This window comes from Procambarus clarkii, chromosome 48 (assembly GCF_040958095.1).
Source record: "Procambarus clarkii isolate CNS0578487 chromosome 48, FALCON_Pclarkii_2.0, whole genome shotgun sequence".
Classification (NCBI taxonomy): domain Eukaryota; kingdom Metazoa; phylum Arthropoda; class Malacostraca; order Decapoda; family Cambaridae; genus Procambarus; species Procambarus clarkii.
Window position 1 is genome coordinate 26,979,347 of NC_091197.1, and position 25,916 is coordinate 27,005,262.

Sequence of the window (25,916 nt, forward strand, 5' to 3'; positions counted from 1 at the left end):
AAGCGTGTTGAACAGTCTCAGGCCTCTGATGTTGATAGTTCTCTCTTGAACACTGAGAGGGGTCGGTCAGTTATGTCCCTTATGTGTAGTGGAAGCGTGTTGAACAGTCTCGGGCCTCTGATGTTGATAGTTCTCTCTTGAACACTGAGAGGGGTCGGTCAGTTATGTCCCTTATGTGTAGTGGAAGCGTGTTGAACAGTCTCGGGCCTCTGATGTTGATAGTTCTCTCTTGAACACTGAGAGGGGTCGGTCAGTTATGTCCCTTATGTGTAGTGGAAGCGTGTTGAACAGTCTCGGGCCTCTGATGTTGATAGTTCTCTCTCAGCTTTAATATCTCCTTATCATTCTCAGTTATCCAGTCCTCCACTTTTCTCAGTGTCATTACCTGTTCCTTCACTGGTGTTTCCTCCATAATGTGGCTGTGAAGCACTTTGGGTTGGATCTTTGCTTTATTTGCTATGTTGTTTTCATTCTGGCTCTCTGCTTCTCTTCTCTCACTGAGGTACTCATTCCTCACCCTCTGATATCTTACTCTGCTCGCCGGTGTTATGTTCAAATTCAAAATTCAAATTCAAATGTTTATTCAGGTAAAGTACATACATACAAGGGGTGATACATATATTGCTGAATTTATAGACAGAGCTAGTACATACAATGCCTAAAACCACTATTACGCAAAGCGTTTCGGGCATGTTGCTCCTATAGTCTCTCCATGTGAGAGAACGGTAGAGGAATACAGGAGGAAGTGTACTCACCTATTTGTGCTTACGGTGGTTGAGCTTTGGCTTTTTGGTCCCGCCTCTCACCCATCAATCAACTGGTGTACAGATTCCTGAGCCTACTGGGCTCTATCATATCTACACTTGAAACTGTGTATGGAGTCAGCCTCCACCACATCACTGCCTAATGCATTCCATCTGTTAACAACTCTGACACTAAAAACTCAGTTTCCACCTGTGTCCCCTTGTTCGCGTACCACCAGTGTTGAATACTTTATCCTTGTCTACCCGGTAGATTCCCCTGAGGATTTTGTAGGTTGTGATCATGTCTCCCCTTACTCTTCTGTCTTCCAGTGTCGTAAGGTGCATTTCCTGCAGTCTTTTCTCGTAACTCATGCCTCTTAGTTCTGGGACTAGTCTAGTGGCATACCTTTGGACTTTTTCCAGCTTCGTCTTGTGCTTGACAAGGTACGGGCTCCATGCTGGGGCTGCATACTCCAGGATTGGTCTTACATATGTGGTATATAAGATTCTGAATGATTCCTTACACAGGTTCCTGAAGGCTGTTCTGATGTTAGCCAGCCTCGCATATGCCGCAGACGTTATTCTTTTTATGTGGGCTTAAGGAGACAGATTTGGTGTGATATCAACTCCTAGATCTTTCTTTCTGTCAGTTTCGTTAAGTACTTCATCTCCTATTCTGTATCCTGTGTCTGGCCTCCTGTTTCCACCGCCTACTTTCATTACTTTGCATTTACTCGGGTTGAACTTCAATAGCCATTTGTTGGACCATTCACCCAGTCTGTCTAGGTCATCTTGTAGCCTCTTACTATCATCCTCTGTTTCAATTCTTCTCATAATTTTTGCATCATCAGCAAACATTGAGAGAAACGAGTCTATACCCTCCGGGAGATCATTTACATATATCAGAAACAGTATAGGTCCAAGGACTGACCCCTACAGGACTCCACTTGTAACGTCTCGCCAATCTGAGACCTCACCCCTCACATTGACTCATTGTCTCCTGTTGCTTAGGTACTCCTTTATCCAATGGAGTACCTTACCTTTCACACCGGCCTGCATCTCCAGCTTTCTCACTAGCCTCTTGTGTGGTACTGTATCAAAGGCTTTCTAGCAATCCAGAAATATGCCGTCGGCCCATCCCTCTCTTTCTTGCCTTATTTTTGTTGCCTGGTCGTAGACTTCAAGTAACCCTGTGAGGCAGGACCTGCCATCCCTGAACCCATGTTGATGCTGTGTTACAAAGTTCTTTCGCTCCAGATGCTCCACTAGCTTTCTTCGCACAATCTTCTCCATCAGCTTGCATGGTATGCAGGTTAGGGACACTGGCTTGTAGTTCAGTGCCTCCTGTCTATCCCCTTGTATATCGGGATTACGTTAGCTGCTTTCCAAATTTCAACAGTTCCCCTGTTGCCAGAGATTTGTTTGTTACGGCCCTACTGGGACGCAACCGGGTTCTTTTCTGGTGTTATTAGAATTTGGGAATCCGGCCCCAAGTTAGTAGTGGCTTTCAAGGGGTGTGTTCCGTAACGCAAGTTAAATTAAAGGGGAAGGGAGACAAATGCACTGCTTTATATATATATATATATATATATATATATATATATATATATATATATATATATATATATATATATATATATATATATATATATATATATATATATATATATATATATATATATATATATATTTATATATATATATATATATATATATATATATATATATATATATATATATATATATATATATATAATCACCACCACCATAAATAAATATATAAACAGTCACACGGGGTTGCTATAACTACACTTATTATATACAGATTCGTCTTCCTCTGAAGACACAGGATGCTCCACGGTGCTCACGATGAGTAGCCCTGGTTCCCTTCTTCGTGGCCCATGATGAATCCTCTTGGCTTCTCTCGGCAAATCTACCCTGGCCATAGGCCAGCCAAATCACAGTCCCACTGGGTGCTCCATCGTGGAGGCCTTCAACCACAATCCAGCCTGTAGCTAGCAGGTTCCAATCAGCTCCGCTGCGTAGGTCACTCCACGACCGATGCCAGGGTTGCGAGCCCTAGGCAGGAGCCTCATGTGATTCCGCTGATCACTCTCCTCTCTCAGTACCACAGTGGCTAGTCTCCTCCACCAGCCAGCCCCGGATACGACGATTCCTCGACTCTGCCATGTCACAGGCAGGCTAACACTCTCAACAGTGTTCGTCCGGGGGTGACTCACAGCTTTTTCAGAGCAAACTCGTGGAGAGACTTTGGCTGCCTTGGGTAGACTGCCCCATCGTCCAGTACAGCAGTCCCAGGTCGACTCTGTAATCAGACACGTCATTAGTACTAGGGACACTCTAGGGCACCTCACTTACAGGCTTAGACACAAACGTCCACCTATCCACTCCATAGATGGCGTTGCTGTCTAAGCGCCACCTCACCAGAGGTCAGCAGCGGCTATGTTATGAGCTGATCAAGACGGGAAACCAGCCCCTGTGGCCGGTATATCCCGTCCTCGCTAGATAGCGTCGTCCATTTGGAGGGGGTTTCGGGAGCCAACTCACAGATGGCGTTGTCGTCACTGCTCCGTGCTACGACGCTAGACTCGGGTCCGTAACATTGTTATACACTATGGAGAGTGGTAATGGAGAGAGTGTAGGTAAGTTCTGGTGCTTAGTTGCTCTGATTTCTTTCATTCTTGATGCTTCCATCACTGTGATTCATTCTTTTTCTTTAGGAGTGAGACAAACTTGCCAGCTGGCTCCTGCCGCTTGTGAGTGATGTACCGTGTACCATGTGTCCCGCCACCTGTATGGTACCTACTTGATTCCTGCTTGATGGGGTTCTGGGAGTTCTTCTACTCCCCAATCCCGGCCCGAGGCCAGGCTTGACTTGTGAGAGTTTGGTCCACTAGGCTGTTGCTTGGAGCGGCCCGCAGGCCCACATACCCACCACAGCCCGGTTGGTCCGGCACTCCTTGAAAGAAACAATCTAGTTTCCTCTTGAAGATGTCTACGGTTGTTCCGGCAATATTTCTGATGCTCGCTGGTAGGACGTTGAACAACCACGGACTTCTGATGTTTATACAGTGTTCTCTGATTGTGCCTATGGCACCTCTGCTCTTCACTGGTTCTATTCTGCATTTTCTTCCATTTCGTTCACTCCAGTACGTTGTTATTTTACTGTGAAGATTTGGGACCTGGCCCTCCAGTATTTTCCATGTATATATTATTTGGTATCTCTCTCGTCTCCTTTCTAGTGAGTACATTTGGAGAGCTTTGAGACGATCCCAATAATTTAGGTGCTTTATCTCGTCTATGCGTGCCGTATATGTTCTCCGTATTCCCTCAATTTCAGCAATCTCTCCTGCTCTGAAGGGGAAAGTGAGTACTGAGCAGTACTCAAGACGGGACAACACAAGTGATTTGAAGAGCACAACCATTGCGATGGGATCTCTGGACTTGAAGGTTCTCGTAATCCATCCTATCATTTTTCTGGCTGACGCAATATTTGCTTGGTTATGCTCCCTAAACGTTAGATCGTCGGACATCATTATTCCCAAATCCTTGACATGGTGTTTTCCTACTATGGGCAGATTCGATTGTGTTTTGTACCCTGTATTATGTTTAAGATTCTCATTTTTGCCGTATCTGAGTACCTGGAATTTATCACCGTTAAACATCATGTTATTTTCTGCTGCCCAGTCGAAAACTTTGTTGATATCTGTTTGTAGTTTATCAATGTCTTCAGCAGAGGTAATTTTCATGCTGATTTTTGTATCATCTGCAAAGGATGACACGAAGCTGTGACTTGTGTTTTTGTCTATATCTGATATAAGAATAAGGAACAGCAGTGGTGCAAGGACTGTACCTTGAGGTACAGAGCTTTTAACATCGCTTGGACTCGATTTCACTTGATTGACTGTTACTCATTGTGTTCTGTTCGACAGGAAATTGAGTATCCAGCGTCCTACTTTACCAGTTTTACCCATTGACCTCATTTTGTGTGGCTTTGACCTCATTACGGTACAGCTGGCAAGCTGACCCCAACACTCTGGGGTCAACACTCTGGGGTCAACACTGGGGTCAACACAGGAGTAAACACTGGGGTCAACACTCAGGAGTCAACACTGGGGTCAACACTCAAGAGTCAACACTGGGGTCAACACTGGGGTCAACACTCTGGGGTCAACACTCTGGGGTCAACACTGGGGCCAACACTCTGGGGTCAACACTCTGGGGTCAACACTGGGGTCAACACTCTGGGGTCAACACTCTGGGGTCAACACTCTGGGGTCAACACTAGTGTCAACACTCTGAGGTCAACACTGCCAACACTGGGGTCAACACTGTGTCAACAATGGGGTCAACACTGGGGTCAACACTCTGGGGTCAACACTGGGGTCAACACTCTGGGGTCAACACTGGGGTCAACACTAGTGTCAACACTCTGGGGTCAACACTGGTCAACACTCTGGGGTCAACACTAGTGTCAACACTGGGGTCAACACTGTGGTCAACACTGGGGTCAACACTGGGGTCAACACTCTGGGGTCAACACTGGGGTCAACACTGGGGTCAACACTAGTGTCAACACTCTGGGGTCAACACTGTGGTCAACACTGGGGTCAACACTAGTGTCAACACTGGGGTCAACACTGGGGTCAACACTGTGGTCAACACTGGGGTCAACACTTTGTGGGGTCAACACTGGGTGGGGCCAACACTGGGGTCAACACTGTGTCAACACTGGGGTCAACACTCTGGGGTCAACACTGGGGTCAACACTCTGGGGTCAACACTGGGGTCAACAGTGGGGTCAATGCTGGCTTCAACACTCTGAGGTCAACACTGTGGTTAACACTGGGGTCAACACTGGGGTCAACACTCTGGGGTCAGCACTCTGGGGTCAGCACTCTGGGGTCAACACTGGAGTCAGTACTCTGAGGTCAACACTCTGGGGTCAACACTGGGGTCAACACTGGGGTCAACACTGGGGTCAGCACTCTGGGGTCAACACTCTGGGGTCAACACTGGGGTCAACACTCTGGGGTCAACACTGGGGTCAGCACTCTAAGTCAACACTCTGGGGTCAACACTGGGGTCAACACTGTGGTCAACACTGGGGTCAGCACTCTGGGGTCAACACTGGGGTCATCACTCTGGGGTCATCATTCTGGGGTCAACACTCAGGAGTCAACACTGGGATCAACACTCTGGGGTCAACACTGGGGTCAGCACTCTGGGGTCAACATTCTGGGGTCAACCCCTTTGGGTCAACACTGGGATCAACACTGTGGTCAACACTCTGGGGTCAACACTCTAGGGTCAACACTGGGGTCAACACTCTGGGGTCAACACTGGGGTCAACACTCTGGGGTCAACACTGGGGTCAACACTGGGGTCGGCACTCTGGGGTCAACACTGGGATCAACACTCTGGGGTCAACACTGGGGTCAGCACCTTGGGGTCAACACTGGGGTCAGCACTCTGGGGTCAACACTGGGGTCAGCACTCTGGGGTCAACACTGGGGTCAGCACTCTGGGGTCAACACTGGGGTCAGCACTCTGGGGTCAACACTGGGGTAGCACTCTGGGGTCAACACTGGGGTCAGCATTCTGGGGTCAACACGGGTATACTCTGGGGTCAACACTGGGGTCAGCACTCTGGGGTCAACACTCTGGGGTCAACACTCTGGGGTCAACACTGGGGTCAGCACTCTGGGGTCAACACTGGAGTCAACACTCTGGGGTCAACACTGGGGTCAGCACTCTGGGGTCAACATTCTGGGGTCAACCCCTTTGGGTCAACACTGGGATCAACACTGTGGTCAACACTCTGGGGTCAACACTCTAGGGTCAACACTGGGGTCAACACTCTGGGGTCAACACTGGGGTCAACACTCTGGGGTCAACACTGGGGTCAACACTGGGGTCGGCACTCTGGGGTCAACACTGGGATCAACACTCTGGGATCAACACTGGGGTCAGCACCTTGGGGTCAACACTGGGGTCAGCACTCTGGGGTCAACACTGGGGTCAGCACTCTGGGGTCAACACTGGGGTCAGCACTCTGGGGTCAACACTGGGGTCAGCACTCTGGGGTCAACACTGGGGTCAGCACTCTGGGGTCAACACTGGGGTCAGCACTCTGGGGTCAACACGGGTATACTCTGGGGTCAACACTGGGGTCAGCACTCTGGGGTCAACACTCTGGGGTCAACACTCTGGGGTCAACACTGGGGTCTACACTCTGGGGTCAACACTGGAGTCAACACTCTGGGGTCAACACTGGGGTCAGCACTCTGGGGTCAACACTCTGGGGTCAACACTCTGGGGTCAACACTGGGGTCAGCACTCTGGGGTCAGCACTCTGGGGTCAAGACTCTGGTGTCAACACTGGGGTCAACACTGGGATCAACACTCTGGAGTCAAGACTCTGGGGTCAACACTCTGGGGTCAACACTGGGGTCAACACTCTGGGGTCAACACTGGGGTCAACACTCTAGGGTCAACACTGGGGTCAACACTCTGGGGTCAACACTGGGGTCAACACTCTGGGGTCAACACTAGTGTCAACACTGTGGTCAACACCCTGGGGTTAACACTGGGGTCAACAGTGGGGTCAACACTAGTCTCAATACTGGGGTCAACACTGGGGTCAACACTGTGGTCAACACTGGGGTCAACACTCTGGGGTCAACACTGGGGTCAACACTGTGTCAACACTGTGTCAACACTGGGGTCAACACTGGGGTCAACACTGGGGTCAACACTCTGGGGTCAACACTGGGGTCAACACTCTGGGGATCAACACTGGGGTCAACACTGTGTCAACACTGGGGTCAACACTGGGGTCAACACTCTGGGGTCAACACTGGGGTCAACACTGGGGTCAACGCTCTGGGGTCAACGCTCTGGGGTCAACGCTCTGGGGTCAACACTGGGGTCAACAGTGGGGTCAACACTCTGAGGTCAACACTGGGGTCAACACTGGGGTCAACACTCTGGGGTCAACACTGTGGTCAACACTTTGGTCAACACTGGGGTCAGCACTCTGGGGTCAACACTCTGGGGTCAACACTCTGGGGTCAGCACTGGGGTCAACACTATGGGGTCAACACTCTGGGGTCAACACTGGGGTCAACACTGGGGTCAGCACTCTGGGGTCAACACTCTGGGGTCAACACTCTGGGGTCAACACTCTGGGGTCAACACTGGGGTCAACACTGGTCAACACTGGAATCAACACTCTGGGGTCAACACTGGGGTCAGCACTCTGGGGTCAACACTGGGATCAACACTCTGGGGTCAACACTGGGGTCAGCACTCTGGGGTCAACACTGTGGTCAGCACTCTGGGGTCAACACTGGTGTCAGCACTCTGGGGTCAACACTGGGGTCAGCACTCTGGGGTCAACACGGGTACACCCTGGGGTCAACACTGGGGTCAGCACTCTGGGGTCAACACTCTGGGGTCAACACTGGGGTCAACACTCTGGGGTCAACACTGGGGTCAGCACTCTGGGTCAACAATCTGGGGTCAACACTCTGGGGTCAACACTGGGGTCAACACTGGGGTCAACACTGGGGTCAGCACTCTGGGGTCAACACTGGTGTCAGCACTCTGGGGTCAACACTGGGGTCAGCACTCTGGGGTCAACACGGGTACACTCTGGGGTCATCACTGGGGTCAGCACTCTGGGGTCAACACTCTGGGGTCAACACTGGGGGTCAACACTCTGGGGTCAACACTGGGGTCAGCACTCTGGGTCAACAATCTGGGGTCAACACTCTGGGGTCAACACTGGGGCCTACACTCTGGGGTCAACACTCTGGGGTCAACACTGGGGTCAGCACTCTGGAGTCAACACTCTGGGGTCAACACTCTGCGGTCAACACTGGGATCAGCACTCTGGGGTCAGCACTCTGGGGTCAACACTCTGGTGTCAACACTGGGGTCAACACTCTGGGATCAACACCCTGGGGTCAAGACTCTTGGGTCAACACTCTGGGGTCAACACAGGGGTCAACACTCTGGGGTCAACACTGGGGTCAACACTCTGGGGTCAACACTGGGGTCAACACTAGTGTCAACACTCTGGGGTCAACACTGGGGTCAACACTAGTGTGAACACTGGGGTCAACACTCTGGGGTCAACACTGTGGTCAACACTCTGGGGTTAAGACTGGGGTCAACAGTGGGGTCAACACTAGTGTCAACACTGGGGTCAACACTGGGGTCAACACTGTGGTCAACACTGGGGTCAACACTCTGGGGTCAACATTGGGGTCAACACTGTGTCAACACTGGGGTCAACACTGGGGTCAACACTCTGGGGTCAACACTCTGGGGTCAACACTGGGGTCAACACTGTGTCAACACTGGGGTCAACACTCTGGGGTCAACACTGGGGTCAACACTGGGGTCAACACTCTGGGGTCAACACTGGGGTCAACGCTCTGGGGTCAACACTGGGGTCAACACTCTGAGGTCAACACTGGGGTCAACACTGGGGTCAACACTCTGGGGTCAACACTGTGGTCAACACTGGGGTCAACACTGGGGTCAGCACTCTGGGGTCAACACTCTGGGGTCAACACTCTGGGGTCAACACTGGGGTCAACACTCTGGGGTCAACACTGGGGTCAACACTGGGGTCAGCACTCTGGGGTCAACACTCTGGGGTCAACTCTGGGATCAGCACTCTAAGTCAACACTCTGGGGTCAACACTCTGGGGTCAACACTGGGGTCAACACTGTGGTCAACACTGGGATCAACACTCTGGGGTCAACACTGTGGTCAACACTGGGATCAACACTCTGGGGTCAACACTGGGGTCAACACTCTGGGGTCAACACTGGGATCAACACTCTGGGGTCAACACTGGGGTCAGCACTCTGGGGTCAACACTGTGGTCAGCACTCTTTGGGTCAACACTGGTGTCAGCACTCTGGGGTCAACAATGGGGTCAGCACCCTGGGGTCAACACTCTGGGGTCAACACTGGGGTCAGTACTCTGGGGTCAACACTCTGGGGTCAACACTGGGGTCAACACTCTGGGGTCAACACTGGGGTCAGCACTCTGGGTCAACAATCTGGGGTCAACACTGGGGTCTACTCTCTGGGGTCAACACTCTGGGGTCAACACTCTGGGGTCAACACTGGGGTCAGCACTCTGGGGTCAACACTCTGGGGTCAACACTGGGGTCAGCACTCTAGGGTCAGCACTCTGGGGTCAAGACTCTGGTGTCAACACTGGGGTCAACACTCTGGGATCAACACTCTGGGGTCAAGACTCTGGGATCAACACTCTGGGGTCAACACTGGGGTCAGCACTCTGGGTCAACAATCTGGGGTCAACACTCTGGGGTCAACACTGGGGTCAACAATCTGGGGTCAACACTCTGGGGTCAACACTGGGGTCAACACTCTGGGATCAACACTCAGGGGTCAAGACTCTGGGGTCAACACTCTGGGGTCAACACTCTGGTTAGGTTAAGTGTAGGTGTGGAGAGTGTGGAGGTGTACAGTGTAGGTGTGGAGAGTGTGGTGGTGTACAGTGTAGGTGTGGAGAGTGTGGAGGTGTACAGTGTAGGTGTGGAGAGTGTGGAGGTGTACAGTGTAGGTTTGGAGAGTGTGGAGGTGTACAGTGTAGGTGTGGAGAGTGTGGTGGTGTACAGTGTAGGTGTTGAGAGTGTGGTGGTGTACAGTGTAGGTGTGGAGAGTGTGGAGGTGTACAGTGTAGGTGTGGAGAGTGTGGTGGTGTACAGTGTAGGTGTGGAGAGTGTGGTGGTGTACAGTGTACGTGTGGAGAGTGTGGAGGTGTACAGTGTAGGTGTGGAGAGTGTGGTGGTGTACAGTGTAGGTGTGGAGAGTGTGGTGGTGTACAGTGTACGTGTGGAGAGTGTGGAGGTGTGCAGTGCAGGTGTGGAGAGTGTGGAGGTGTACAGTGTAGCACCACACACAGGGCGCCAGGAGCCAGGGGTCGTCTGCCAGCAGCCTCAACACCTGGAGCAGACACCTAGCGGCCACCACCTCCACCTGCAGGTCCAGTATACACACATTATTGCATCATTTATAGTCTTCAAACCAATATGTCAGTGTTAATGGGAACCATTTTGTGTTGGTTGGAGTCGAACAGGTTGGGGAGGTTACGTCAGCGGGCCACGTCTGCGTCGCTGTTCTATGGGGAATAACGTGAGATATCCTATCTCAGAAATGTCCAGGGATAACTGCGCTAATTGTCCAGCGGGGCCCTAGTGTAATATACCCATGTTGTCCAGCGGGGCCCTAGTGTAATATACCCATGTTGTCCAGCGGGGCCCTAGTGTAATATACCCATGTTGTCCAGCGGGGCCCTAGTGTAATATACCCATGTTGTCCAGCGGGGCCCTAGTGTAATATACCCATGTTGTCCAGCGGGGCCCTAGTGTAATATACCCATGTTGTCCAGCGGGGCCCTAGTGTAATATACCCATGTTGTCCAGCGGGGCCCTAGTGTAATATACCCATGTTGTCCAGCGGGGCCCTAGTGTAATATACCCATGTTGTCCAGCGGGGCCCTAGTGTAATATATAATATATTGCCAACGGCCATACTACGTTGAGAACACCGCTTCTCGTCCGATCAGCGAAGTTAAGCAACGTTGGGTTTGGTTAGTACTTGGATGGGTGACCGCCTGGGAACACCAAATGCTGTTGGCAATAATGTTGAACACTCAGCTCTCTTGTTTAAATCCCTAAACTTGCTAAATATTAACTCCCTCCACACATTCTCTTGTGTCAACTACATTTACAAAACCCTGTTCTTAAATGCAAACCATGCTCTGAAACTCTCCCTGGACAGATGTAATAGGACCCATTATCACCACACCAGAAATAAATATCTCTTTGATATCCCCAGGGTCAAACTTAATCTGTGTAAACACTATGCAAATTAAGGGACCTAGTCTATGGAACTCACTCCCTAGTGAATTGAAAAACTGTAAAACTTTTGCCTTATTTAAAAGCAAAACCAAAAAGTACCTAATTTCATCTTCATAGTTTCCTACACTGAGCTTTAAATTTGCTCTGTACCTAGTGTTACCCAATCTCCTAATTTTTATGTAATATCAAACTACCTTATCATTGTGTTCATTGCTGTCTTCTTTTATGTGCTAGCCATATGCTGTATTGTGACTACCAATTTTTGTCAACTACCATTCAAGCTGTCATTGCAATCAATCTTATATTGTTTCTGCTGTATTGTGACTACCAATTTTTGTCAACTACCATTCAAGCTGTCATTGCAATCAATCTTAGCTACCTATGTGCTTTAATATACTGTACCTACAATTTTCTCTCATCTTCTTTTTTTTTCATTTCATGTAACTGTTATCATTTTTTTGTCTATAAATTTTGCAAGTATTTACCTCCTTAAAATTTTCTTAGATTAAGGACCTGCCCGAAACGCTGCGCGTGCTTGTGGCTTTACAAGACTGTAATTACCATATTTGTATCCTCACATTCCTTATGTACATTCTTGTATATGCATAAATAAATAAATAAATAAATAAATAAATAAATAAATACCCATGTTGTCCAGCGAGGCGCTAGTGTAATATACCCATGTTGTCCAGCGGGTCGCTAGTGTAATATATCCATGTTGTCCAGCGGGGCGCTAGTGTAAGTAGCCCTGTGCTATCGTGATCAAAGATAACATAACTCCATGAAGAAGCAAAACACAATTTGTTATTTAGTCAAGCGACCCTAAGCTCTCAGGTGTTGGGAGAGTACGACACTTTGTGCGGCTGCCTGCAGCGCTGCCAGGCGCAGTGTTTACAACAAGATCAACCATTACCTGTTGTCTGCTAACTTAACCTAACTTACCCACGTTACCTTTGTAAACTAACTTTACTGTACCTACACTCACTTAACCTAACCTACAAACTGTCCCATGTACACCCCATAACAGTACCATGTACACCCCCATAACTGTACCATGTACACCCCATAACTGTACCATGCTCACCCCATAACTGTACCATGTACACCCTATAACTGTACCATGTACACCCCATAACTGTACCATGTACACCCTATAACAGTACCATGTACACCCCCATAAACTGTACCATGTACACCCCATAACTGTACCATGCTCACCCCATAACTGTACCATGTACACTCCATAACTGTATTATGTACACCCCCATAAACTGTACCATGTACACCCCATAACTGTACCATGCTCACCCCATAACAGTACCATGCTCACCCCATAACTGTACCATGTACACCCCATAACTGTACCATGTACACCCCATAACTGTACCATGTACACCCCATAACTGTACCATGTACACCCCATAACTGTATTATGTACACCCCCATAAACTGTACCATGTACACTCCATAACTGTACCATGTACGCCCCATAACTGTAACATGTACACCCCATAACTGTACCATGTACACCCCATAACTGTACCATGTACACCCCATAACTGTACCATGTACACCCCATAACTGTACCATGTACACCCCATAACTGTACCATGTACACCCCATAACTGTACCATGTACACCCCATAACTGTACCATGTACACCCCCATGAGTGTACCATGTACACACTCATAACTGTACATTGTACATCCCATAACTGTACCATGTACGCCCCATAACTGTACCGTGTACACCCCCATAACTGTACCATGTACACCCCATAACTGTACCATGTACACCCCATAACTGTACCATGTACACCCCATAACTGTATTATGTACACCCCCATAAACTGTACCATGTACACTCCATAACTGTACCATGTACGCCCCATAACTGTAACATGTACACCCCATAACTGTACCATGTACACCCCATAACTGTACCATGTACACCCCATAACTGTACCATGTACACCCCATAACTGTACCATGTACACCCCATAACTGTACCATGTACACCCCATAACTGTACCATGTACACCCCATAACTGTACCATGTACACCCCATAACTGTACCATGTACACCCCATAACTGTACCATGTACACCCCCATGAGTGTACCATGTACACACTCATAACTGTACATTGTACATCCCATAACTGTACCATGTACGCCCCATAACTGTACCGTGTACACCCCCATAACTGTACCATGTACACCCCATAACTGTACCATGTACACCCCATAACTGTACCATGTACACCCCCATAAGTGTACCGTGTACACCCCATAAACACACACCGTAGAGGGACGGTGCAAGGCGTCAAGTAAGTGAGCAGAGACGTAGTACTGGTTCAGGCTACGGTGTCACAGTCATCTTCCTAAATTACTCCACATTATCTTATCAGGAGTAGTAGTGTTTTGTCCACCCGGCCGGACAGTGATGCTTGGACAGTAGTAGTGTCCAGACGGCTGAACAGTGAGGCTTGGACAGTAGTAGTGTCCAGACAGCTGAACAGTGAGGCAGTTACTGTGTGAGAAGAAGCAGACTCACCGTGATATACTCACCGTGATATACTCTCTCACAGTGTGTAGACAAAGAGGTTCACCAACATAACATACCCCAGTATACCCCAGACAGCTGCCCATACAGACATACTCTGGCCAGTGACTACCTCAGAGTTGTGAGGTTATCAGAGAGACTGTGGCAGTGGTTGAGTGATTATGGAGTAGTGAGATAGACTCCTTGTTGATCATGCCGCACCAAGACGACGCCCCCAGAGTCTCCAATGGCAGCCTCCCCAGGTACGTCAGTCTCATTCTCGCCCTTAATGACTCTATTATACCACTGTCTTGTACTGGTGGCTAGCTTACACCACTACCACACACTAGGGAGCCTTAGTGTGTATCCTGGGGTATGTAGGAGGCCTTAGTGTGTACCCTGGGGTATGTAGGAGGCCTTAGTGCGTATCCTGGGGTATGTAGGAGGCCTTAGTGTGTATCCTGGGGTATGTAGGAGGCCTTAGTGCGTATCCTGGGGTATGTAGGAGGCCTTAGTGCGTATCCTGGGGTATGTAGGGAGCCTTAGTGTGTATCCTGGGGTATGTAGGAGGCCTTAGTGTGTATCCTGGGGTATGTAGGGAGCCTTAGTGTGTATCCTGGGGTATGTAGGGAGCCTTAGTGTGTATCCTGGGGTATGTAGGGAGCCTTAGTGTGTATCCTGGGGTATGTAGGGAGCCTTAGTGAGTATCCTGGGGTATGTAGTGAGCCTTAGTGTATATCCTGGGGTATGTAGGGAGCCTTAGTGTGTATCCTGGGGTATGTAGGGAGCCTTAGTGAGTATCCTGGGGTATGTAGTGAGCCTTAGTGTATATCCTGGGGTATGTAGGGAGCCTTAGTGTGTATCCTGGGGTATGTAGGGAGCCTTAGTGAGTATCCTGGGGTATGTAGTGAGCCTTAGTGTATATCCTGGGATATGTAGGGAGCCTTAGTGTGTATCCTGGGGTATGTAGGGGGCCTTAGTGTGTATCCTGGGGTATGTAGTGAGCCTTAGTGTACTCATCTATTTGTACTCACCTATTTGTGTGTGTATCCTGGGGTATGTAGGGAGCCTTAGTGTGTATCCTGGGGTATGTAGGGAGCCTTAGTGTGTATCCTGGGGTATGTAGGGAGCCTTAGTGTGTATCCTGGGGTATGTAGGGAGCCTTAGTGTGTATCCTGGGGTATGTAGGGAGCCTTAGTGTGTATCCTGGGGTATGTTGTGAGCCTTAGTGTATATCCTGGGGTATGTAGGGAGCCTTTTGTGTGTATCCTGGGGTATGTAGTGAGCCTTAGTGTATATCCTGGGGTATGTAGGGAGCCTTAGTGTGTATCCTGGGGTATGTAGTGAGCCTTAGTGTGTATCCTGGGGTATGTAGTGAGCCTTAGTGTATATCCTGGGGTATGTAGGGAGCCTTAGTGTGTATCAGGGGGTATGTAAGGAGCCTTAATGTGCATCTTGGGGTATGTTGTGAGCCTTAGTGTGTATCCTGGGGTATGTAGGAGGCCTTAGTGTGTATCCTGGGGTATGTAGGGAGCCTTAGTGTGTATCCTGGGGTATGTAGGGAGCCTTAGTGTGTATCCTGGGGTATGTAGTGAGCCCTAGTGTATATCCTGGGGTATGTAGGGAGCCTTAGTGTGTATCCTGGGGTATGTAGGGGGCCTTTGTGTGTATCCTGGGGTATGTAGTGAGCCTTAGTGTACTCACCTATTTGTACTCACCTATTTGTGTGTGTATCCTAGGGTATGTAGGGAGCCTTAGTGTGTATCCTGGGGTATGTTGTGAGCCTTAGTGTGTATCCTGGGGTATGTTGTGAGCCTTAGTGTGTATCCTGGGGTATGTTGTGAGCCTTAGTGTGTATCCTGGGGTATGTTGTGAGCCTTAGTGTGTATCCTGGGGTATGTAGTGAGCCTTAGTGTATATCCTGGGGTATGTTGTGAGCCTTAGTGTGTATCCTGGGGTATGTTGTGAACCTTAGTGTGTATCCTGGGGTATGTTGTGAACCTTAGTGTGTATCCTGGGGTATGTAGTGAGCCTTAGTGTGTATCCTGGGGTATGTTGTGAGCCTTAGTGTGTATCCTGGGGTATGTTGTGAGCCTTAGTGTGTATCCTGGGGTATGTTATGAGCCTTAGTGTGTATCCTGGGGTATGTTGTGAGCCTTAGTGTGTATCCTGGGGTATGTAGTGAGCCTTAGTGTATATCCTGGGGTATGTTGTGAGCCTTAGTGTGTATCCTGGGGTATGTTGTGAGCCTTAGTGTGTATCCTGGGGTATGTTATGAGCCTTAGTGTGTATCCTGGGGTATGTTGTGAGCCTTAGTGTGTATCCTGGGGTATGTAGTGAGCCTTAGTGTATATCCTGGGGTATGTAGGGAGCCTTAGTGTGTATCCTGATGTATGTAGGGGCCTTAGTGTGTATCCTGGGGTATGTAGGGAGCCTTAGTGTGTATCCTGATGTATGTAGGGGCCTTAGTGTGTATCCTGGGGTATGTAGGGGGCCTTAGTGTGTATCCTGGGGTATGTTGTGAGCCTTAGTGTGTATCCTGATGTATGTAGGGGCCTTAGTGTGTATCCTGGGGTATGTAGTGAGCCTTAGTGTATATCCTGGGGTATGTAGGGAGCCTTAGTGTGTATCCTGGTGTATGTTGTGAGCCTTAGTGTGTATCCTGGGGTATGTAGGGAGCCTTAGTGTATATCCTGGGGTATGTTGTGAACCTTAGTGTGTATCCTGGGGTATGTAGTGAGCCTTAGTGTGTATCCTGGGGTATGTAGTGAGCCTTAGTGTGTATCCTGGTGTATGTTGTGAGCCTTAGTGTGTATCCTGGGGTATGTAGGGAGCCTTAGTGTGTATCCTGGGGTATGTAGTGAGCCTTAGTGTATATCCTGGGGTATGTTGTGAGCCTTAGTGTGTATCCTGGGGTATGTTGTGTGTGTGTGTGAGTGTATTCACCTAGTTGCATTCACGTAGTTGTATTCACCTAGTTGTATTCACCCAGTTGTATTTACCCAGTTGTATTCACCTAGTTGTATTCACGTAGTTGTATTTACCTAGTTGTGTTCACCCAGTTGTATTCTCGTAGTTGTATTCACCTAGTTGTATTCACCCAGATGTATTCACCCATTTGTATTCACCCAGTTGTATTCACGTAGTTGTATTCACCCAGTTGTATTCACCCAGTTGTATTCACCCAGTTGTATTCACGTAGATGTATTCACCCAGTTGTATTCACCCAGTTGTATTCACGTAGTTGTATTCACCTAGTTGTATTCACCCAGTTGTATTCACCCAGTTGTATTCACGTAGATATATTCACCTAGTTGTGTTCACCCAGTTGTATTCACCTAGTTGTGCTTGCAGGGGATGAGCTCTGGCTCCTACGGCCCGCCTCTCAACTGTCTATCAACGAACTGTTACTAACTACTAACTAACTTGTTTTCCCCACACGCCCAGGAAGCAGCCCTAAACAGCTGTTTAACTCCCAGGTACCTATTTACTGCTAGGTAACAGGGCCATCAGGGTGAAAGAAATTTTCCCCACTTTTGCTTGTGCCATCAATGTGGGTCGAACCCAGACCCTAGGATTACGAGTCCAGAGCGCTGTCCACTCAGCTATCAGGCCCCAGCTTGATAGCTGTGTGTGTGTGTGTGTGTGTGTGTGTGTGTGTGTGTGTGTGTGTGTGTGTGTGTGTGAGTGTACTCACATAATCGTGCAACACATACTAGGCAAGTGTTGCAGGAAGACATACATGTGAACGAACACTGATGCAACACAATTTCTGTTACACTTGGGAGAGGATCTGCCCAACCGCTTGAGCTGGACGGTAGAGCGACGGTCTCGCTTCCTGCAGGTCGGCGTTCAATCCCCGACCGTCCACAAGTGGTTGGGCACCATTCCTTCCCCCCGTCCCATCCCAAATCCTTATCCTGACACCTTCCCAGTGCTACATAGTCGTGAGGGCTTGGCGCTTTCCCCTGATAGTTTCCATGCCGTTACAGGAGGCAGTGGGGAAGACGCAACAGAATGGTCAATCTTGCACAATGTTGAGTGTAAATCACGCCCTTTATTGTTCAACAATGGGTTTAGTTCGTTTATTATGGCAGCAAATATAATGGACTCCGGATGGTATCATGATGTTATCTCTGATATATCCGTTATCGCAGTCAAGGTCGTGCATATCGTGTTATCCCTAGTCTACCTGCCTGGTTCATGGACGTTATCTTAATTACTCATTAGTCACGTAACTGGTGAGTCATGAGGTTATGGTGGCACTGGTGGGAAGTACCATGGTAATGGTGGCACTGGTGGGAAGTGCCATGGTAATGGTGGCACTGGTGGGAAGTACCATGGTAATGGTGGCACTGGTGGGAAGTACCATGGTAATGGTGGCACTGGTGGGAAGTACCATGGTAATGGTGGCACTGGTGGGAAGTACCATGGTAATGGTGGCACTGGTGGGAAGTACCATGGTAATGGTGGCACTGGTGGGAAGTACCATGGTAATGGTGGCACTGGTGGGAAGTACCATGGTAATGGTGGCACTGGTGGGAAGTACCATGGTAATGGTGGCACTGGTGGGAAGTACCATGGTAATGGTGGCACTGGTGGGAAGTACCATGGTAATGGTGGCACTGGTGGGAAGTACCATGGTAATGGTGGCACTGGTGGGAAGTACCATGGTAATGGTGGCACTGGTGCGAAGTACCATGGTAATGGTGGCACTGGTGGGAAGTACCATGGTAATGGTGGCACTGGTGGGAAGTACCATGGTAATGGTAGCACTGGTGGGAAGTACCATGGTAATGGTGGCACTGGTGGGAAGTACCATGGTAATGGTGACATTGGTGGGAAGTACCATGGTAATGGTGACACTGGTGGGGGGCACCATGGTAATGGTGGCACTGGTGGGAAGTACCATGGTAATGGTGGCACTGGTGGGAAGTACCTCGGTAATGGTGGCACTGGTGGGGGGCACCATGGTAATGGTGGCACTGGTGGGAAGTACCATGGTAATGGTGGCACTGGTGGGGGGCACCATGGTAATGGTGACACTGGTGGGAAGCACCATGGTAATGGTGGCACTGGTGGGAAGTACCATGGTAATGGTGGCACTGGTGGGAAGTACCATGGTAATGGTGGCACTGGTGGGAAGTACCATGGTAATGGTGGCACTGGTGGGAAGTACCTTGGTAATGGTGGCACTGGTGGGAAGTACCATGGTAATGGTGGCACTGGTGGGAAGTACCATGGTAATGGTGGCACTGGTGGGAAGTACCATGGTAATGGTGGCACTGGTGGGAAGTACCATGGTAATGGTGGCACTGGTGGGAAGTACCATGGTAATGGTGGCACTGGTGGGGGGCACCATGGTAATGGTGGCACTGGTGGGAAGTACCATGGTAATGGTGGCACTGGTGGGAAGTACCATGGTAATGGTGGCACTGGTGGGAAGTACCATGGTAATGGTGGCACTGGTGGGAAGTACCATGGTAATGGTGGCACTGGTGGGAAGTACCATGGTAATGGTGGCACTGGTGGGAAGTACCATGGTAATGGTGGCACTGGTGGGAAGTACCATGGTAATGGTGGCACTGGTGGGAAGAACCATGGTAATGGTGGCACTGGTGGGAAGTACCATGGTAATGGTGGCACTGGTGGAAAGTACCATGGTAATGGTGGCACTGGTGGGAAGTACCATGGTAATGGTGGCACTGGTGGGAAGTACCATGGTAATGGTGGCACTGGTGGGAAGTACCATAGTAATGGTGGCACTGGTGGGAAGTACCATGGTAATGGTGGCACTGGTGGGAAGTACCATGGTAATGGTGGCACTGGTGGGAAGTACCATGGTAATGGTGGCACTGGTGGGAAGTACCATGGTAATGGTGGCACTGGTGGGAAATACCATGGTAATGGTGGCACTGGTGGGAAGTACCATGGTAATGGTGGCACTGGTGGAAAGTACCATGGTAATGGTGGCACTGGTGGGAAGTACCATGGTAATGGTGGCACTGGTGGGAAGTACCATGGTAATGGTGGCACTGGTGGGAAGTACCATGGTAATGGTGGCACTGGTGGGAAGTACCATGGTAATGGTGGCACTGGTGGGAAGTACCATGGTAATGGTGGCACTGGTGGGAAGTACCATTGTAATGGTGACACTGGTGGGGGGCACCATGGTAAATGGTGGCACTGGTGGGAAGTACCATGGTAATGGTGGCACTGGTGGGAAGTACCATGGTAATGGTGGCACTGGTGGGAAGCACCATGGTAATGGTGGCACTGGTGGGAAGCACCATGGTAATGGTGGCACTGGTGGGAAGTACCATGGTAATGGTGACACTGGTGGGAAGTACCATGGTAATGGTGACACTGGTGGGGGGCACCATGGTAATGGTGGCACTGGTGGGAAGTACCATGGTAATGGTGGCACTGGTGGGAAGTACCATGGTAATGGTGGCACTGGTGGGAAGTACCATGGTAATGGTGGCACTGGTGGGAAGTACCATGGTAATGGTGGCACTGGTGGGAAGAACCATGGTAATGGTGACACTGGTGGGGGGCACCATGGTAATGGTGGCACTGGTGGGAAGTACCATGGTAATGGTGGCACTGGTGGGAAGTACCATGGTAATGGTGGCACTGGTGGGAAGTACCATGGTAATGGTGGCACTGGTGGGAAGTACCATGGTAATGGTGGCACTGGTGGGAAGTACCATGGTAATGGTGGCACTGGTGGGAAGTACCATGGTAATGGTGGCACTGGTGGGAAATACCATGGTAATGGTGGCACTGGTGGGAAGTACCATGGTAATGGTGGCACTGGTGGAAAGTACCATGGTAATGGTGGCACTGGTGGGAAGTACCATGGTAATGGTGGCACTGGTGGGAAGTACCATGGTAATGGTGGCACTGGTGGGAAGTACCATGGTAATGGTGGCACTGGTGGGAAGTACCATGGTAATGGTGGCACTGGTGGGAAGTACCATGGTAATGGTGGCACTGGTGGGAAGTACCATTGTAATGGTGACACTGGTGGGGGGCACCATGGTAATGGTGGCACTGGTGGGAAGTACCATGGTAATGGTGGCACTGGTGGGAAGTACCATGGTAATGGTGGCACTGGTGGGAAGCACCATGGTAATGGTGGCACTGGTGGGAAGCACCATGGTAATGGTGGCACTGGTGGGAAGTACCATGGTAATGGTGACACTGGTGGGAAGTACCATGGTAATGGTGACACTGGTGGGGGGCACCATGGTAATGGTGGCACTGGTGGGAAGTACCATGGTAATGGTGGCACTGGTGGGAAGTACCATTGTAATGGTGACACTGGTGGGGGGCACCATGGTAATGGTGGCACTGGTGGGAAGTACCATGGTAATGGTGGCACTGGTGGGAAGTACCATGGTAATGGTGGCACTGGTGGGAAGCACCATGGTAATGGTGGCACTGGTGGGAAGCACCATGGTAATGGTGGCACTGGTGGGAAGTACCATGGTAATGGTGACACTGGTGGGAAGTACCATGGTAATGGTGACACTGGTGGGGAGCACCATGGTAATGGTGGCACTGGTGGGAAGTACCATGGTAATGGTGGCACTGGTGGGAAGTACCATGGTAATGGTGGCACTGGTGGGAAGTACCATGGTAATGGTGGCACTGGTGGGAAGTACCATGGTAATGGTGGCACTGGTGGGAAGTACCATGGTAATGGTGACACTGGTGGGGAGCACCATGGTAATGGTGGCACTGGTGGGAAGTACCATGGTAATGGTGGCACTGGTGGGAAGTACCATGGTAATGGTGGCACTGGTGGGAAGTACCATGGTAATGGTGGCACTGGTGGGAAGTACCATGGTAATGGTGGCACTGGTGGGAAGTACCATGGTAATGGTGGCACTGGTGGGAAGTACCATGGTAATGGTGGCACTGGTGGGAAGTACCATGGTAATGGTGGCACTGGTGGGAAGTACCATGGTAATGGTGGCACTGGTGGGAAGTACCATGGTAATGGTGGCACTGGTGGGAAGTACCATGGTAATGGTGGCACTGGTGGGAAGTACCATGGTAATGGTGGCACTGGTGGGAAGTACCATGGTAATGGTGGCACTGGTGGGAAGTACCATGGTAATGGTGGCACTGGTGGGAAGTACCATGGTAATGGTGGCACTGGTGGGAAGTACCATTGTAATGGTGGACACTGGTGGGAAGGCACCATGGTAATGGTGGCACTGGTGGGAAGTACCATGGTAATGGTGGCACTGGTGGGAAGTACCATGGTAATGGTGGCACTGGTGGGAAGTCACCATGGTAATGGTGGCACTGGTGGGAAGTCACCATGGTAATGGTGGCACTGGTGGGAAGTACCATGGTAATGGTGGCACTGGTGGGAAGTACCATGGTAATGGTGACACTGGTGGGGGGCACCATGGTAATGGTGGCACTGGTGGGAAGTACCATGGTAATAGGTGGCACTGGTGGGAAGTACCATTGTAATGGTGACACTGGTGGGAGGCACCATGGTAATGGTGGCACTGGTGGGAAGTACCATGGTAATGGTGGCACTGGTGGGAAGTACCATGGTAATGGTGGCACTGGTGGGAAGCTACCATGGTAATGGTGGCACTGGTGGGAAGCACCATGGTAATGGTGGCACTGGTGGGAAGTACCATGGTAATGGTGACACTGGTGGGAAGTACCATGGTAATGGTGACACTGGTGGGGGGCACCATGGTAATGGTGGCACTGGTGGGAAGTACCATGGTAATGGTGGCACTGGTGGGAAGTACCATGGTAATGGTGGCACTGGTGGGAAGTACCATGGTAATGGTGGCACTGGTGGGAAGTACCATGGTAATGGTGGCACTGGTGGGAAGAACCATGGTAATGGTGACACTGGTGGGGGGCACCATGGTAATGGTGGCACTGGTGGGAAGTACCATGGTAATGGTGGCACTGGTGGGAAGTACCATGGTAATGGTGGCACTGGTGGGAAGTACCATGGTAATGGTGGCACTGGTGGGAAGTACCATGGTAATGGTGGCACTGGTGGGAAGTACCATGGTAATGGTGGCACTGGTGGGAAGTACCATGGTAATGGTGGCACTGGTGGGAAATACCATGGTAATGGTGGCACTGGTGGGAAGTACCATGGTAATGGTGGCACTGGTGGAAAGTACCATGGTAATGGTGGCACTGGTGGGAAGTACCATGGTAATGGTGGCACTGGTGGGAAGTACCATGGTAATGGTGGCACTGGTGGGAAGTACCATGGTAATGGTGGCACTGGTGGGAAGTACCATGGTAATGGTGGCACTGGTGGGAAGTACCATGGTAATGGTGGCACTGGTGGGAAGTACCATTGTAATGGTGACACTGGTGGGGGGCACCATGGTAATAGTGGCACTGGTGGGAAGTACCATGGTAATGGTGGCACTGGTGGGAAGTACCATGGTAATGGTGGCACTGGTGGGAAGCACCATGGTAATGGTGGCACTGGTGGGAAGCACCATGGTAATGGTGGCACTGGTGGGAAGTACCATGGTAATGGTGACACTGGTGGGAAGTACCATGGTAATGGTGACACTGGTGGGGGGCACCATGGTAATGGTGGCACTGGTGGGAAGTACCATGGTAATGGTGGCACTGGTGGGAAGTACCATGGTAATGGTGGCACTGGTGGGAAGTACCATGGTAATGGTGGCACTGGTGGGAAGTACCATGGTAATGGTGGCACTGGTGGGAAGAACCATGGTAATGGTGACACTGGTGGGGGCACCATGGTAATGGTGGCACTGGTGGGAAGTACCATGGTAATGGTGGCACTGGTGGGAAGTACCATGGTAATGGTGGCACTGGTGGGAAGTACCTTGGCACTGGTGGCACTAGTGGGAAGTACCATGGTAATGGTGGCACTGGTGGGAAGTACCTTGGTAATGGTGGCACTGGTGGGAAGTACCATGGTAATGGTGGCACTGGTGGGAAGTACCATGGTAATGGTGGCACTGGTGGGAAGTACCATGGTAATGGTGGCACTGGTGGGAAGTACCATGGTAATGGTGGCACTGGTGGGAAGTATCTTGGTAATTGGTACTTCCACATTGAAGCGATCATATGAGTCTGAGGAAATGGAATTGGAACAGAAAGCTATACAAGAGATAAAGAAAAATCCGAAATATTTTTTCACACTCGCAAAATCAAAATCCAAAACCTCGACCAGTATTGGACCGTTAATTACAAATGAAGGTACGTACACAGAGGACAACAAAGACATTAGTGAAATTCTAAGAAGCCAGAATGAGGCTATGTTTAGCACACCAATAAACAACATGAAAGTTAATGACCCAGACAGCTTCTTTATGAATGACATCCAAGCTGCAGATAATATAACGGATATTAACACGAACTCGGAAGACTTTGAAAGAGAAATTGACGATATGCCTATGCACTCAGCTCCTGGGCCTGACTCATGGAATTCAAAATTCACAAATAAATGTAAAGTACCAGTAGCGTGAACACTCAGCGTAATATGGAGAAAAAGCCTGGATACCGGGGAGATACCAGCAGCATTTAAATCTGCAGATATAGCTACTCTGCAGGGGGGGGGGTAGTAAAGCCTTAGCAAAAAAATATAGACCAGTTGCACTAACATCACACATAATAAAAGTGGTTGAAAGAGTGATTAGGAATCAAATTTCTAGTTTTATGGAAAATAATGAGTTGCACAATCCAGGACAACATGGATTTAGAGCGGGAAGATCCTGTCTGTCACAGTTACTCAACCACTATGACAAAATCCCAGAAGCTCTAGAAGAAAAGCAAAATGCAGATGTTGTATACACAGACTTTGCAAAGGCGTTCGACAAATGTGACCATGGGGTGATAGCACACAAAATAAGGTCAATGGGAATAACTGGTAAAGTAGGACGCTGGATACTCAAGTTCCTGTCGAACAGAACACAAAGAGTAACAGTCAATCAAATAAAATCGAGTCCAAGCGATGTTAAAAGCTCTGTACCTCAAGGTACAGTCCTTGCACCGCTGCTGTTCCTTATTCTCATATCAGATATAGACAAAAATACACATCACAGCTTCGTGTCATCCTTCGCAGATGACAAAAATCAGCATGAAAATTACCTCTGCTGAAGACATTGAAAAGCTACAAGCAGATGTCAACAAAGTTTTCGAATGGGCAGCAGAAAATAGCATGATGTTTAACAGTGATAAATTTCAGGTACTCAGGTACGGCAAAAATGAGGATTTGAAACATAATACAGGGTACAAAACACAATCGAATCTGCCCATAGTAGAAAAACAGCATGTTAAGGATTTGGGAATAATGATGTCCGTCGATCTAACGTTTAGGGAGCATAACCAAGCAAATATCGCTTCAGCCAGAAAAATGATCGGATGGATTACGAGAACTTTCAAATCCAGGGTTCCTATCACAATGGTTGTACTCTTCAAGTCACTTGTGTTGTCCCGTCTTGAGTACTGCTCAGTACTCGCTTCCCCCTTCAGGGCAGGAGAGATTGCTGAAATAGAGGGAATACAGAGAACATATACGGCACGCATAGACGAGATAAAACACCTAAATTATTGGGATCGTCTCAAAGCTCTCCAAATGTACTCTCTAGAAAGTAGACGAGAGAGATACCAAATAATATACACATGGAAAATACTGGAGGGCCAGGTCCCAAAT

The 25,916-nt window shown here is 49.6% G+C and overlaps 1 protein-coding gene and 1 non-coding gene across 6 annotated transcripts in view; both read left to right on the forward strand.

Moving 5' to 3' along the window:
- The window catches only part of LOC138349446 (serine/threonine-protein kinase OSR1-like), a 580,194-nt gene that overhangs the window by 301,956 nt on the left and 252,322 nt on the right, over positions 1–25,916 (forward strand). The window contains exon 1 of one of the 5 annotated variants that reach the window (XM_069302668.1): positions 14,085–14,481. The exons of 1 other annotated variant lie outside the window; for it this stretch is intronic. In XM_069302668.1, coding sequence (XP_069158769.1) covers positions 14,432–14,481 — 50 coding nt within the window. In that variant the 5' untranslated portion in view covers positions 14,085–14,431. Of the gene's footprint in view, positions 1–14,084; positions 14,482–25,916 lie in introns of those variants that run through there. 3 more of the 5 variants (XM_069302669.1, XM_069302664.1, XM_069302667.1) reach the window with 3 other exon arrangements.
- On the forward strand, positions 11,335–11,453 carry LOC123764927 (5S ribosomal RNA). Its single transcript, XR_006773644.2, has one exon. It is a non-coding gene; the product is annotated as a 5S ribosomal RNA (ribosomal RNA).